The sequence below is a fragment of the Zonotrichia albicollis genome, chromosome 5, assembly GCF_047830755.1.
Source record: "Zonotrichia albicollis isolate bZonAlb1 chromosome 5, bZonAlb1.hap1, whole genome shotgun sequence".
Classification (NCBI taxonomy): Eukaryota; Metazoa; Chordata; class Aves; order Passeriformes; family Passerellidae; genus Zonotrichia; species Zonotrichia albicollis.
In genome coordinates this window covers 22,775,172-22,791,829 of record NC_133823.1, presented here as the reverse complement: position 1 = coordinate 22,791,829, position 16,658 = coordinate 22,775,172, and the positions used below count along the sequence as shown (strand labels likewise).

General features: G+C 41.8%; 1 protein-coding gene across 2 annotated transcripts in view; it reads left to right on the top strand.

Annotated features, from left to right (window-relative positions):
- The first annotated feature begins 9,636 nt into the window (after positions 1-9,636).
- The window catches only part of SEC24B (SEC24 homolog B, COPII coat complex component), a 45,087-nt gene continuing 38,065 nt past the window's right edge, over positions 9,637-16,658 (top strand). The window contains exons 1-2 of one of the 2 annotated variants that reach the window (XM_074541042.1): positions 9,637-10,308; positions 15,302-16,006. In XM_074541042.1, the coding sequence (XP_074397143.1) occupies positions 9,702-10,308; positions 15,302-16,006 (1,312 nt within the window). In that variant the 5' untranslated portion in view covers positions 9,637-9,701. The remainder of the gene's footprint in view (positions 10,309-15,301; positions 16,007-16,658) is intronic. The other variant, XM_074541041.1, reaches the window with a different exon arrangement.

Below are 16,658 nucleotides of genomic sequence, written 5' to 3'. Positions count from 1 at the left end.
GGGGGAATGCTTTGGTACTTTCTATAGATGGGACAGAGAGATGCATAGGTCTCTCTGCAGAGAAGTGTCGGAGAGATTAGAGATGCTGTTAACATTGCAGCTCTAACCTGTAGCTAGCAGGCTGGAGCTGGGTCCATCAGTGAGTGCAGAACCAAGCACAATGTGTCCAACACTCACAAGATGGGGGGAATCCTCTGAGCCACTGGACACCCATGAATTCCCTGTGGCCACTGCCACTGCTGGGCACAGCCCAAAGAGTCCATATTCAAGAGACAGTTACTATTCAGAGCAGCTTAAACGCCCTCTTAGCTCCTGTTGAAGTCAAGATTAAATGTCAGGCACATGTTTTGGGACTTTCCAGAGCCAAGCAAAGTAAATTATTTGGAAGGATACTTGCCCACTGAAGTAATTGCTAATCCTGGTCATTATATCCATGCTTGCAATACCCCAATGTGCAAATGTTTAGAGCTTTGGTATTGTTTGCTCTGAAGCCTGCTGAAGAACATTAAAACAGACTAAGCATTCAATCTCCAGAGGTCAAAAAAGAAGCAAAGGAGTAACATTGAAATAGTGCAGGAGTGCAGCCTTGCACGGTTTCCTGCACAGATAAATCAGACTACATTTTTCCTTATGGGTTTTGATCTTGGCTCCACTGTAATATCTCTGGCAAGGGAAACATCATACAGCAGTAAAAAAACTATAATTATTCATTTATTGAGCATTCTCTGTGTGATTGACATTTACAGTACCTGGGGGAGAGACACAGGCCTTGTCTCAAGAGTCTTGCAGCCTGGAAGAACAACACAGCTTAAAGTCGTTGGCAGACAATCGAAGCCAAATGCCTGAACCTCAAACCATTTTCCATTTACATTTAAAAGTTGGTTTGCTTGTTTGCTTGGTTTGGTTGGTTTGTGGGTGTTTTTTTACTGATTGATATGAAAAGTCTTAGAAGATGAAGGGTGCTGAGAGAAAAATGTAGACTGTAGAGTAGAAAAAGCAGATAAAATGCTTTGTTCATTGCATCCGGAAAGCACTCTTGAAGAGCTAGGAGATAAAATCTTCAAAAGGACTGGCTGTTGGTGCTCATTAATAAGTAGAATTCAAAAAAAAAGGCCTGAAAATAACTAAATGTCTCATCAGTCTAAAGTAAGAATTAGAAACATCAAATGTTGATATGTTAAAGCAACAAAAGCTCTTCATCCTCTCTGCCTGTCTCCCTACCTGTACTGTATTCTTCTAGGTAAATAAATTCCATCTAAACTTAAATCTCAACTGGTTCTCTTGTTTTTCCTCAAAGCCCAAAGAATGCAGTGCAGGACAAAGGGAGCACGATTATCTCTCTTCCTTCTCTCTCCTTCCACTTCAAGAAGGAGTCTTTATGAAGTGGAAGGAAGTGGCTGCAGAGATTGCAGGGCAATCCATTTTTTCTGAAATATTGTGCAACATGTCAAACTAGGCAAATAAAAGCCCTTATATATGATTATTAAGCAGTTTCGTTGGTGCTGTTGCTTCAGTTCAAGTATTATTTCAAAGTTGGGACACCCTACTGGTTCTCTTCTTATATGATTGTCAGTAATCCTGCCATATTGTACACTACTTATGACAATCTATATGCTAAATGAAAGAAAAAAAATTCAGTAAACCGCACATTCTCTTTTAAATTCTGAAAACAAACTATCAGCTTTATTTTTTTTTTCCTAAATGTAGTAGTATTCTCTGCCACTTGTTGAAAATCAATAGATTTTCTAATTTAAATCCTTAAGAACTAATGACCTCAGCACATTAAATGCAAATCCTGGGGATAGATTCATGTCCAGAGCTACCAGAATCCATGTTGGTAACAGCTCCTGCATCTGGGAAATGCAAAAACTATTCTCAGTGGGCAGTTTATTTATGGTCCACACAGAGCTTGACCAGATCTCTTCATGAATGTGTTTACTTCAGGAATAGTAAAATAAAATCTTTGAGCACAGTTTCTCAGCTGCTAATGGGTCTCTAAGGAGTACGGTAAAGATGTCCCTCAATTTCTCTGCTTTCTTCACCCCTAAGAACATAAAGGTTTTGTTTTTGTGACACAATGCTTGTGTGTAAAACTAAACACTGTGCAACAAGAGCAATGGAAGTTGTCACAGCTATTGGAAGTTAACAGCATGAAATTTTGAACAGGAAAGCTAAGTTTAACCTCAGTTGCCCTGTTCAAGTCTAGCCTAGAGCTGGAAAGAAAAAAACCACTCTCTTTTGCTGCTTCCTGAACAGCTCCAGACTCTCAGGGGCAAATGTGATTACTCCTACTTTCACAGACCTCAGAACATATCGGGTTAATTTATCTCCTAAAAACATAATCCTCCACTCTTAGGAACAAGCAGACTCAGGGAATGGGGCCTGTCCAGTTGATTTTTCTGGCAGAAAAATTTTCTGATTTCTGTCCTCAGAAACTACACAGGTACATATTCAGACATTTGCTTAACATCCTTAGTCTAGGGGGCACTTAGACACATGGTTAACATTGGACACGTATTTCTGAAGCAGACTTGTTTAAATACTAAAAGGGATTCAAGAAAATGGCTGGTCTGATAATTTGGCCAAAATGCAAAGAAACAAACAGATCTTTTGAGTCACATTGATATGACAAAAAAAGGCTTTTTGACATCAGAGAGAAAAAGGGCGATGGGATCTGAACTCAATATGAATCATTGAGTTGCATTTCACATGCTACCATTCCTTTCATCACCTTTCCTTATACTGCATTACACAGCAGGCAAAATGCTAAAGAAAGTGCTTTTGGAACTGAAAATATTCAGTCACATTTCTAAGTGCTGTCAGGCCAGAGCTGTCTTGTTTGCAGCTAAGTAAGTAATTTGTCAGCAAATTTTCATCTACTTGTAGAGCCAGTCCCAAACTGGGACCTCAGTTACTGAAAGCAACTTGATAGAGGAGAGAGGAGGAGAAAAACGGACATGTTTGTCAGCAATGTCTTGCTGTTCCAAGTCCTAGCAACCATCCACAGAAAAATAGTTTGCCTTACAAAATAATGCACAAAAATTGCGCTACTTGTTCTTTTGTAAACAAAATGGTTCCTGCAGGTGTGATTTGAATCTGCACTATTTCTAGTACAAAGTGAAACCACACAGCACAAGCTGCTCTAAAAAGATAAGGCAGCAGAGACCTACTTTCACTTCTTTTTAAAGCAAAAGCATCACACCAAAAGTAAGTTGATCTTCATGCATGAAAATTTACATTCTATGTTAAAAAAATATTTAGGTGTAGGTACTTTATTACAGAAAGCAAGTCATTGACTTTTGTTGGTACTTTTATAATTTCATGTTATGAGGTCAAAAATGTTGCAGTCTTAGTAAAAGATGTGCTAAACAGAAGTGCTCACCCACTTCCCCCTGTTTCAGAGGATTTGAAATTAGTACACCAACACTTATTGCAATGGAATTAATTTCACAAAAATAAAACATGAATTTCACCCACTGTGAAAAATGAAATTAAATTAGGAGGCAACAACTAGAAACAAGCTAAAAACAGTAAAAAGCCAGCATTCAAAAAAGCTCAAAGTAAGACTGAGTGGTAAGGCAGTCAGAGCACCTATAGGCCCAGAAGCATGTTTTCAGATGAGCAGTTTACACGTCTGTAAAGTTTATAGGTAAACACATCTTTCTCCATGAATGTTATTACTTAGCTTGTGCTTGAAAATGAAACTAATCATCACTGTTTAATTTTTTTATGCATATAATGTTATATGGCTCAATCAGTAAGTTTTTCATTAATTATATTTATTTATTTATTCTTCTGCACTTTGAAAATCACTCTCCAGGTTCCCTTGGCTGAAGACAACACACTGCTACTCATGAAAATAGTCTGACCTTAAATAAGTGGTACTTGATGGGGTAGTGATGTAGAGGAAAAATATGTCACTTCATGTGATGCCTTTGAGAAATGTTTTTTTCTACCAGTGCAGAGCTTCATGTGCCTCCTCCAGCTGGTTTCACAAGAGGGCAAAGGCAGTCAGTGCAGAATGTGGCCTTGGTCAGCCTCTGTCCATGATATTTAATTGGATGACGAGCTTCCCAAATACTGCCAAATATTGTGAGAGGAATTTTTCAATTCGTTTCAGAGGACAGCACTCTCTTCAGATAAGGACACACAATTACAGCTTTTTATGTTGTTTCAAATGTACACAAAAACCCAGAGTTTATAAAGTGCTGCTGCAAAGCCCTTGAGGTGTATAGCATTAAGCATCCACAGCATGGGACTTTTAAGTGTGCTTCAATCATTTAATTATCTTCTATTCTAGTTTTGGATGGTTTGATCCACAGTTCACATGAGCCTATCTCATTGCCATCATTCATGTGAGAAATCCTTTGAAAGCAAGGGTGTTACCATGTGACTGAGCTCCTCGGGACCTGTGATGGACATAAACAGTGAAGCCTGTGCAGTCAGATAATGCAGAGGAGGAACTAAGTCTTCTGGTTGGGTCTGTTGGTTTCTTACTGATTATATTTAAAAAATATGCATGGAGGATCAGTGATGTACACATCCAGGAAAACTATTTTTGAACACAAGTTCCCATATGTGGAGCATGTTTCTGTCTTAGAAGTAATGGCAAGATTTGCTCTGGGCACAAGTATTACATCTGGAGCCACAGGAAGAAGAAGGCAGCTCCAGTGGTTTAGATGAGTCATTGCTCCCTCTTAATGGAAAACTATAAAATATGAAACTGCCAAAGAGTAAAATCTTTCAGGAGTTTATCAGTTTTACAGGCCTTATAAAAATTACTGGAAAATTGTAAAACTTTGATAGCTGAAAACTGAAAGGGTTCCATGAGCTTAAACTCAGCCCGTTTGGATCACAGCATCACTATGCCTGCCCAGCTGGGATGTGGCACATCAGCTGCAGAAATTTCCCAGACTGTCTTGCTTTTGTTTAGCCATGCCCCAAGGTCACATGAAAGCTTGCAGCTAGAGTTTCCCTTTGAACATAATTTCATGAAAATATTTAGATCTCAGGATAGAGCTGAGGCTCTTCCTTAGTGGAAGCTTGCCTGGTGATTTCTAAGTACTGTTGCCATAGACTGAAGTTTGCTGCTGATGAAACCACCCACGAATATTACAAGCCTAGATACAGTTGTATATGATTATTTACACTCTATACTCAAGAGGCTTACCAGGCATAATTGCCAATCAGGAGTACCAATTTAAGTGAGAACTTATGTCATATATCCAGCTATGAAGAGGTATTGTGGAAATTATGGACTAGAGTATGAGCAGAGACAACACCCATCACCAGCGACTATCAGCTGCAGCAGTTAGCAGAGCTCATTGCCTTGGTCCAGCAAAGAGCTAAATAATTATTTTACATCATTTACAGCCATCCTAGGATAATGACAATTAGACTGTTGTTGATGCCAATGTAGTCAAAAGTAACTGGATCACAACCATTATGTTGATAGTTGCAGACCCCTTTATCGTATAATTTGTATAGTGATTGGGAAACACTATGTCCAAAAGAGAATGCATATGTATGTAAGATTTAGTTAGAGCTGGTGAAACCACAGCCAGGTAGATCCTGCTGCTTTTTTGAGCCTTTTCCATTACAGGTATAAATACTCCAGGGGAAAAAAAAAAGTAAAGGCAAAAAAAAAAAAACCTCACAAAATTTAAGCACAGTTCAGTCTTCAGTGTATCCTGCCAGAAAGCATGCCAACTGCTTCAGGCAGACAAACATTCTCACTGCTGAGACACAAAACTCCTCTGCAGTTATCTGGATAATTAATAAAATTAAACTGCACGGAAAGTAAATCTGTACATGTGTAAGAAAACTGAGCAGCATCAAAACTGATATCTTGGTCCCTAGTATGTTTTAGAAGTTTGAAAGATTTTTATTTTAAGTGGAGCATGACTACCCTGGGGCCTCTTCTGCTAATTAGCCAGCTGCAAATGAAGTATAGCATAGCTCTCACCCAGTGGATGCAGGGATTTATCTGTCAGCCAGATGCAGAGGTCACCCAAGCAGAGGCACACTTCACAGTGACATCAAGAGTCCGGATTTGCTGCTTTCATTCTGGAAAGCATTCACACTGCAGTGACTAGAGGCAACCTACACAAACACAGTGACCTTAACACATTTCCTCTAATTGTGGAAATGTGAAGCCTTATTACTTTGCACTGAAGTGGCCCAGTTCCTGTTAGAAATACAGGACAATAATTAAAAATGTATTAGTAAGACAGAGTGACCCACAGCTATATTTTGTTGATGGAGGTTATAAAAGCACCTAATTTAGTCATTCTCCTTCTGAAGCGTGTGGCATAGAAGAAGAAACTTAGCTTAGTTATGCTAAAGTTCAAAAATATTTCTCACTCAGTTTATAATGATTTGTTCTCAGGTTTTCCTCCACATAAAAATTACTTTTTTCTAGGTTTGGAAATTTAATGCCTAATTTACCAGGTTAGGGGTAACAAGATGCACTTTCACACTTTCACATTTGTTCTGCAAACCCAAATGGCAGAGGGACTTTTTTGTGTCCAACAAAGGTCAAAATATCTCTGTTAGTAACTAAGTCTCATCAACTGGCCAAAGAATTTATTACTCCTGTAATAAGCTTGTTGCTAGACTAGGTGGAAGCAATGGCCTAGGTGACACAGCTCCTGTGTTGTTGCATGGTAGCATAAAAAGCAGACATGAATACTCATTTCTTGCTAATGCTTTCAGATTCATTATAAATGAGGAAAACAAAATTAATGGGTTTGAGTTTATGGTGAATTTCCATTAGGGGATTGTGCTCTAGCTGCCAACTCATCTGGATTTCCTAGGAAATAATGGTTTAACCACAGTGTCATTGTTGTTTGTAGAAAATAATTGATCAAGCAGTGTAAAAGGTTTTGTAAAAAAGCATTCAAAAAATGGGAAAATTCCCAGTTGCCTCCTTTTGCTTTTAGCACAATGATCTCTAAGTACTTCTGCTTGATCCTAAATTGATGTGTAATTTTCAAAGATTGTGATATAGGATATATTTATGGTTTCACAGTTCCAGGGGTTAGAGAAATGAGACTTTGGGAAGGAAAAACCTTTGTCAAAACACAGATTCATATGTGCTGCATTCTGTCACAAAATATAGTTGTTATACAACAAAGTAGTTACACACCTTCTCAAAGAGCACTGAGAATGAAAAGACAAATCAACTGCTTGTCCAGATATCTGAAATATTTTGCTGTCACGCAATCATTTCTCAGAAGTACTTTGTGTAGGACAGAGTATGGGCTACAAAGAAGGGAAAACATGGGTTACAATGAAGGAAGAACAACTTTAACCACAGAATTTGTTAGCCCTATCAGAACAGTACAGCCCTGAAGGGGATTCAGGAGGTCACTTGCTGGTTGACAGTCAAATTCTCAAAATGTTTGTGTAACTCCTGCTCAGACTCCTTCTCTATCTATTAGTCACACTATTCCCATGCCATTTAGTCTTTAGTATCCTAGTAATGCTTCTTTCTTAATAGCTTACCTGAATGTTGCTGCATTTTGAGCCCATTATTTCTTGCTCATTAGGTCATGCAAAAGAAACTATTTCTTTCAGATATGGATCTACAATCCCAGGACTAATAGAGGCCTGTACACAACACCTCTACATAGTCTGATAGGGTGTGAAAGCTGAAAAACATTCCAATTCATTCAGCTCCTGCAGTATTACAAGACGTCCTGCATGCTTTGTAATAATTGTAACAGTCAGAGCTGGGCCATATGCTAAGCATAAAGGCAAAGTAATTTAAAAACTACTTCAGGACAGACATGCATAATAACCAGTAGGAAGAACAGCAGACACACAGGGAAGTGACTGGCCAATGTATGCAAAAAGTGACTCAGTGTCATTAGATTTAGTGCTGACAATATAAATCACCAGTATATTATAGTCCTTTTGACTTTTTGCATAATTAATTCAATAACCTGAGAAATTAACCCAGTTAATTGCTCTTGAGCAGTGTCTGAGTGAATGATAGGTGATAGGCGATAGACAGACAAACAGTCAAAATTAGTATGGTTTAGTGTGTGGTTTAGACTGTGGAAGGTGCTAAACTGAACAGAAATCCTTTGTCAACGGCAGCCAACGGGGAAGGATGTGCTGCTTTTGGCAGGGGATAGAGTTCATTTTTTTCACAGCAGCTGGTGTGGACTATGTTTTTGCTTTTTGCTGCAAACAGTGCTCATAAAACAGAGATGTTTTCACTACTGCTGAGCAGTGCTTAGATGGTGTCAAGGTCTTTTCTGCCTCACACCCCCCCCACCAGCGAGGGAACTGGGCAAGCACCAGCTGGGAGGGGACACAACTGGGGCAGCTGATCCCAACTCACCCAAGGGATATTCCCTAGCATGTGGTGGTGTGCTCAGCAAATAGAGCTGGGTGAGGGAGAAGAGGGGAGAGAGGCATATTCAGAGTAATGGAGTTTGTCTTCCAAATAACCGTTACATGTGATGGATCCCTGCTTTCCTGGGGGTGGCTGAACCCCTGCCTGACCATGCCAAGTGGTGAAGGAATTTCTTGTTTTGCTTTGCCTGTGTGCACAGCTTTTGCTTTAGCTATTAAACAGACTTTATTTCAACCCAGGAGTTTTCTCACTTTTACAATTATGATTCTCTTCCCCATTGCAGCTGGATGGGGATGGGGATGGGGGTGGGGGAAGGGGCTGTGTGCAGTGCTCAGTTGCTGGATGAGGTTAAACCACGGCAGGGGCTCTCCAACACTTGCCTTCCTGTTTAGAGAATATGAAGTATATATTCTGCACAGAGGCTGAAAAGTCTTGCCTTATCTCACTTTGCCATTTCTTGTGAAGGCCTGTCTCTATAGATAGCATATACCCACACTGGAGACAGACAGAATGCAGTGAGCACTCCTAGCACTGAAAGAAAAGCCTTGCCTCAGCTCACCCCATCTCACTAAGGCTCTTCTGTCTGTACAAGAATAATTACAGAGGGAGAGCTTTCACCTCCCTCACCTTGTGAGGTCTTTTCCCCGTGCAGTACACATTACTTCTCTGTGTGTTCCAGGGTACATTTATACCTAAAATAGCATATATATATATACAGAAAAAAATGTCTCAGACAAAATAAGGACAGGTGTATGTATTGCATATGTACATGTCTGCGCCCTGAGGCAGGGACATGGAGCAGCCTCACAGAATCAGAGAGATTGAAAGGGACCAGAGTGGCTCATCTGGTCCAAGCTCCCTGCTCAAGCAGGGTCACCCTAGAGCACAAGGCAGAGAGGATTACCTGCAGATGCTTCTTGAGCATCTCAAGATAGTCAAGTGAGAGAGAACCCCACAACCTCTCTGAGCAATCTGCTCCAGTGCACAGTCACTATAAAGTTCTTCCTGATGTTCAGGTGGAACTTCCATGCATCAGTTTCTGCCTGTTGCCTTGTGTCCTATTGTTTGGCATCACGGAGGAGAGCCTGGCTCCATCCTCTTGGCACCCCCACTTTAGGTATTTATACACTATATAGATATATATTTACATATATATTGACGAAATCCTCTCTCAGTTGCCTCTCTTCCAGGTTTAACAAGCCTATCCTCCCTCAGTCATTCCTGGTAGGTGATGCTCCAGCCCCTCAATCACCTTTGTTGCCCTCCACTGGTCCCACTCCCGGAGCTCTATGCCTCTCTTGTACCGAGGAGCCCAGAGCTGAACACAACACTCCAGATGTGCCTCACTAGGGCCGAGCAGAGGGGCAGGGTCACATCCCTCCAGCCTCTCCTCACCCTGCCCCGGCCTGCCCACGGAATCACACATAAGGCAGAGCCCCGCCGCACACAGACTGAGCGGGCCGGGCGGTTTGTCCCCGCCACACGGGCCGCTCCTGCCGGGACCGGGTGGGATGAATCCCTGGCGGGATGCGAGGCCCGGCTGTGCTGCCCGGCCCGTCCCTCCCTGCTCGGCCCACCCTCCGCGGCCGGGCCGGGCCGGGCCGGGCCGGGCGGGGCGCGGCCTCACGGCGGAGCGGCCGCCGGGGGGCGCTGTAGGCGGCGGCGCTCGGGGCCGCCACGGCGTGCGCGGCGCTCGGGCCCTCCCGCGGTTCCCGGCCTCACTCGGCCCCGGCAGCGGATCGGGGCGGCGGAGGAGGAGGAAGAGGAAGGAGAGGAGCAGGCGGGAGCAGGACGCAGTGAAGAAGGGCTGCGAGGAGCCATGTCCGCGCCCGCCGGGCTGCCGCCGCGGCCCGCAGCCGCCGCCGCCGCGTTTCCCCCGGGCGGGCCCGGCAGCTCCCTGGAGGCCGCGGCCCCTGCGAGCGGCGCGCCGCGCTGCCAGAACGGTGAGGGGGCTGCGCGGGGCCCGGGCGGGCGGGGAGAGGCCCCCGGGGTCCCCGGGACGAGCCGCGGCGCTCCCGCGGGGGTGAGGCCCCTGTGGGTGCCGGGGCCTGTGCGCTGTTCCTGCCTCCCCGAGGGCGGGCGCGGGCCCGAGGATCCGGCACGCAGCGGAGCCTTCGCTGAAAGGCAGCGGGACCCGCGGAGCCGCTCGGGGAAGGTGCGGGGCCCGCGGCTGCGTGCGGAGAGAACTTGAGAAGGGGCGGCCTCTCCCGCTTCCTGAAGGGGCCAGGGAGGGAGGGGGATCTGCACCTTCAGCTCCTGCCGGGTTTGGATGTGCCCGCTGCTGGGGCTCCTGGTTGTGGCGTTTCAGGAAGGCTCCGGAGGCCGGGGCACCTCCAGGCCTCCATGCTGGCTGTGGTGCGTGAGAATGGGCGGAAAATCGCGTATCGGGGACGAGAGTCGTCACTTTGTAGCTATGCACGAACTTAAAAGTAGTGGGTGGGTAAGGCTTCACGTAACTGGATCTTGGGATTTGAGCTAAACAGGCAACATTGGACCAGTGAAATGTGGGTCACCGAAAAACAAAGGCAGAATAGTTTAAAGTCACAAAATATTGACGCCCATTTCAGGCAGAGAGGTGGTGAGACTGACTGTAGTATGAATGAAAGTAACGAGCGTACACTTCCGCATTTTTAAATTGGTGCGCTATAAAATCACTTCTTTATTGACACACCACGTTAACTCTTCAAAATCCCTATATAATAATTTTCTTCGTGCAATATTGGTTTGGTATCTAAATTTGGCCTCTTAATTGCATCGAGTTCTAGCTCATACATAAATCTTTTGTAGTCGTGCTGTTTTCTGCACAGGTGTGTTTTCTGTGCAGAGCAGGGACCTACAAAATTCTTTACTTAAGAATTGCGAGCTTTTCTCGTGTCCAAAGGCGCAGTTAAGTGCTAAGCACTTAAAAGCCTGTACAGTACATGTTGAGGCAGTCACTGAAGAAAATGAAGGTAATTAAATGCTAGGTTTTAAGGAGATACTGATGTCTCAGTTGTGTCCAAACTGGTATTGTGGTACTGAGGTTGTAAAAATTGTTCAGAAAATGCCAGTTTACATGGCTTTTGGTCAAAAAAACATGCCATTATTACAGCTACTACAGCATGAGTAACCTGCAAGTGTTTTACAGAAACAAATAGGAGCTGTCACCCTATCTTCTCTTTGTGTTCTTAGCTTAATAATTTTAAAGAGCCATCACTATTATTTGTTGTTTTAATTAATTAACTCCATGTTGCTGCTAATATTGGTAGAAACAGCTTGTGTAAAACCAGGGCATACACCAGTTATTTTCTGCAAAACTCTCTTAGTAATTCTGAGAACTGTTCAATAACAGCCTTAAGTGTTTATTGCATAAGTTTGGTTTTTGTGTTCCTTTAGATGTCTTTGATGACTTTAGTCAATAACCCTGAATTTTTCATTTTGTGACATCCAGAAATGGCATTCCAAAAATTTTTAATTGGTCTGTCTGTTGTCTGAGTGCTAATCTCCTGAAGTTACAATACAGGATTTGAGTTTTTGGGGGTTTTTTGATGGAAATAGGAGAGGAAATAGGGAGAAATAGCAATAGAAAAATTCTAGTGGAAAGTTCTGTACTGTATAATAGAAACTAAATTTCATGAACAGGACTGTCACTGCTTTTGAAATTTAACTTTGTGTCATTGCAGTGGAGTTTAAGTGTAAGATCCTGATGTGAATTGAGCTGTTTCTATATTGGTTGAAAGAAAACACTGGTGTATGTTTTCCTTTAGAGTGCTTTGTGTTTTAATTTGGTAAAATGTGAATTTTTCAGGTAAAACTATGTAGTTGCTGCCATCTAATGAAAGAGAGTGCTTTTTGCAGAAAGCAGGCAGCCTGTTGTACATAGAATGATATAAAAAAGGATGTTCAGGTTTGTTATTAGTGAATTTTGCCTGGTTCAGTGACCAAGTCCATTTGAGATCCTTGGAGATTTCAGTTTTTGTTAAATTTAGGCATGATTGTTTTGTTGAGCTTTGAAAAGTGACTTCTTCTGTGTATGGTATTTTCTTCTTCCTCCTCTCTTACAAGTTTGGGAAGCTTTTTTTTGTCTTAAAGTGGCTTTGTATGTAAGTGGAAAATGACCTATTTCCCAATTTCAGCATAACAAAATGGTTCTTGTTAAATCAGTACTCAAGGATGATTTCTTCAGTAGTGATGGGGGACTTCAGCAGTAACAATTTAATGTATTGAAGTGCAGCACTGAGAGGATAATTGTTTTGAATTCCCATGACTCTTTAGAAGAGTTTTGTCTGGTGCTGTCTACAGCTGGTTTGTAAGGCTGCCATTGATATTTCTACTGGCATTTTGGAATCAAAATTTTCATTATTGTATTGTTTAATCTTATTTTTCATCCCCCCTCAGACTGGGGATAGTTTTGGTCAATTTAACAAAGAGAACAGAGATGTGAGAGATGGGAAACCTCTGAATATTTTGTGGCAGTGGGAGGCTGTGAGTCCTCCTGAAGGAGGAGACAGCAGTTCTGTGGCTGAGAATTAGGATTTTTTTGGGGTTCACCTGTTAATGTCTGTGTAGTTACACACTGTAACTTTATATAATTGCATATATAATTTATGTAATTGCGTACTTATTATATAAAGTATTAATTTGTTGATAGAAGGAGAGGTGCACTGCTTTTGTTACAGAGATGATGTTTTAGAGATAACCTCAGCTGCGCACAGCAGGTGTTTCAACTCCTTTATGGAATTTTTGGAGATATTTGTCAGGTGTTTTGGAAAGATGGAAGTACCTGAGACATCGAGACTGATTGTGCAATTAACCAGATTTTGAAATTACACTGAAGATGTATTCTGATTTCCAGTGTTGAAAACTGTCCAGTTATGTAGTCACCATTAGTAGCTTTAGCTACCAATTGCAGTACAAAAATTATTTTCCACTCACATTCTTTGTAATAAAACGGACAAAAAACTCACTTCAGATAGTGAGAATAATCTTTAATCTGTAATTGCAAAATTTGCTTTCAAAGGATCTGCAGCTTGAAATCAATACAATTTTTCAAATGTTGTCTGTCTCAGTGAGGTTTTTATGTGTGCGTTTGTAAATGTTTCTGCTTAAAAATGTGAATAACAAGGACTCTGCATTCTATCATGTAGAGACTGGTATCTTGTATTGGTAAGTTAATCTCTGTTTATGGTGTGTATTTTGAAACGAGAGCTAGATACTAGAAGACTGCAGTAGATTATTTGATATGCAGCCTTTCATTTAGGAGTCAGGTGCTCCTAAACCAGTTTTTAAGTTACATCTGCTCAGTTAGTTAAATCTGCATATATCAATAGAATAGATACACATATTATTTTCAAATAAAATATCTTTTCTTGCCACATTAGGTGGCATAGCTGCTTAAAGCCATAAACCTTGATACATGTAAAGTATTGCTGTATCTTTGGGTTTGCTTTTCCAGACTTTAAAAAGCAGGTCAAAAGTCTGGCAAAGTTCATGTAGCTGTTAATGGCTTGCTAACCAAAAATCATTTTCCTTTAAAGGAGAAAAAGCTATGCAGCTCTGTAAAGCAGCTCTCACTTTTTCAAGAAGAAGGTGAATCAGAAGCAGAGCTCATACATGCTCTCTTCAAAACTTGAGATAATTTTTTTAAGCTCTTTATGCTTTTCCCCCAAGTGCCTGTCTGTCTTTTCATCCAGCAGTCCAAGTTACTGTTTTGCAATTTTTTAGCTCCTTTCTCTTCTCCTCAACTTCCTGTCAGTTATAAAAGGGCATTTTTGATTTTACCAGACAGCGATTTTGGGCAGTATGGTCCTTGCTTTTAGGAGTCTGTTAACAAATTAATTATTAAAATTGCCTTGCAAGTTCATCATAGGACATATAGAGGTTCCTTGGAGAACAGTGATTTTTCAGAATTTCAAGACAAGAGAAGTAATGCTCAAGTTTTGTAATCATTGTAAATATTAGCAGGGGAATCAACTATTCATTATTACCTCAGCTGCCATTTAATTTGTGAGTGGGCCATTCTGTGTTTATGTTTTTATTGGCCAGGGAGTGGGAAATAACACTGTAGTCATTCTGTGTGATGTAAGCAATAGGGTGTGGGATTTTTAAGAAAGCAAATTATTCACTCATATGCATCTGTGTTTCACTAAAAACAAAAACAGGGTTCATGGAATGGGCCATGAGGAAGAACTTTGAGATTTCCCATTGAGCAGTTGGCTGAGAAAATCAGTTTGGACATAGTTAACATTTGGTCTGTAGCAGGCAAGCCCTTGTTTGACCCTTGCTGGGCCAGTACGTAATTAACCTCTAATGTTGCAGAGCCAGTGGCAGTGGTACCTGAGGTCAGTTTCTCTGATACCAACATCTCTCACACCTGATGTATCAGGCAGTAAATGAAAATGATGTGCCTTATCAAATACTCTATAGTTTTATAAAAACATCAGTTTTCCTGAAAGCATAATACATAAGGACATAGAAGACAAATATAACTGTCCTGCAAGTCTCTGTCTTGGTCACTGTATCAAAGACTTGTAGAGAAGAACACCTATATTGTTCTGTATTGATGTACTGGTTTCACCACAGCTTTTCAGTTTCCAGATTTGGGTGGTTCAAACGCTTAAAAATACCAGTTTGGTGCTTATGGTTGCTCACTACTTTTTTAAATATTAACCTCGTATAAACTCTTAAAAATATTCAAAATACAAACAAGAGGCAAACAATCTTGGCATGGAAACCTCTTTCAAGTATGGAAGCAATCCGTTTTTCTGCGTATTTGCAAATTACTTAAAATAGGGTATTTGTATGCATTATACTTGGTTTATTTTCTCTCTGCTGATGAGAATCAAACTCAGAAATAGAAAAGAAGAAAAGCAGTTGTTTGTTAGTTTAAGTGCAGAGTCCATTGGCACCACTAGCAGATGCCCCTTTAACACATGTGATGTTTTCTCTTCATTTCAGGTCCTATGCAGAGTCAGATGCAGTTCCCCTCTGGCTATGGCTCACATCTTCCAAACTACAGTGCGCCTTCAGGACACTATTCCCAAGTGCCCAATAAAGCTGCTGCTTCACATCTGGAGAATCAGTACAGAGCCAGTTACTACCCTGGTTACTACTCAGCACCAGCACCAAATGCTATGGCACCTGTGGGTAGCAGCGTGTTGAATGCACAGGAGTCACATCAGCTGTACAACAACGCTCCTCCCCATTCTGGGGGCTCCAGTGACAGACCTGTTCAAGGAGCAGTGTCGTCTGCATCCTACTTGCATGTGAGTGCTCAGCAATCATATTCAGCATTTGATAATCACTACAGCACCTCTGTCAGCTCTTCAGTTGCATCTCAGGGATTTCCCCTTAATTCTGATCACTACGCTATGCCCGTGGTTTCTGGTGCCATGTATCCTAATGTTTCCTATCCTCCCGTGGCTGCTGGAGGTGTGTATGGGCAGACATTTACCTCTCAGAGTCTACCTGCTGTTGGACAGTTCAAAGAGACAAACGCGTTTTCTAGCCAGAGTACATCAGTACCTCATTCCGTTCAACAGCACGTTCCCGTGGGATACAATACAACATTATCAACTGTTTCATCTGCTCAGGCTGTGCAAGACAACCTCAGCAGGAATCTCACTGGATCTGTTCCTAAAGTAAACAACCAAATACATACAGGTATGTTGTTACTTGAAAGATAGTGAACTGCCAGATTTGTCTGGGAAACAGAAGTAATTTTGTGCTCTTGTTGGCTTGTTTGTGTTCAGTGTGTGGAATTCTGTAATGTAATTTTGAGTTCTGTCACTCATTCTTGTAGCTTTTCTAATTTGGTTACCACAGTCCTCACAAGAGCTGCTATTTGGTTTTATTGAGAGATACAGAAAAATACACTGTTTAGGGGATAGTTTTTATTTATTTGTTTGGTTTTCATGTGAGTAGCCTCAGAAGGGAGTTTTTTCATGCAGTTCTGAAGGAACATGTATTTTCTGAAATATATCTGTTTTTCACAAAGACACTTTTTCTTTTCTGGCTAGAGAATTTCTCTAAGTCATGGTTGTTGTTTCTTTAAGTTTTGCCTCAGTGACGCTGTAAGAGACTGAGATGTTAGTGGTAATGACTCAAAACAATCAAGCTATTTGTGGAGGCAGCAGGCTGCTTTGCTGAGGCCACATTTGCACACTTTTCCCCTGGAGTAGGAGGAGAGTTTATGGGGGTGTGGTGTGTGATGGGAAATCAGTCCCCATGAGACAGGAAGGGTGAACACCCAGTGCCAGATGCTACAAGCTGGATCTTGAGTCAGGTAAGAAGCAGGCCCTGTGGAGGCAGGCTG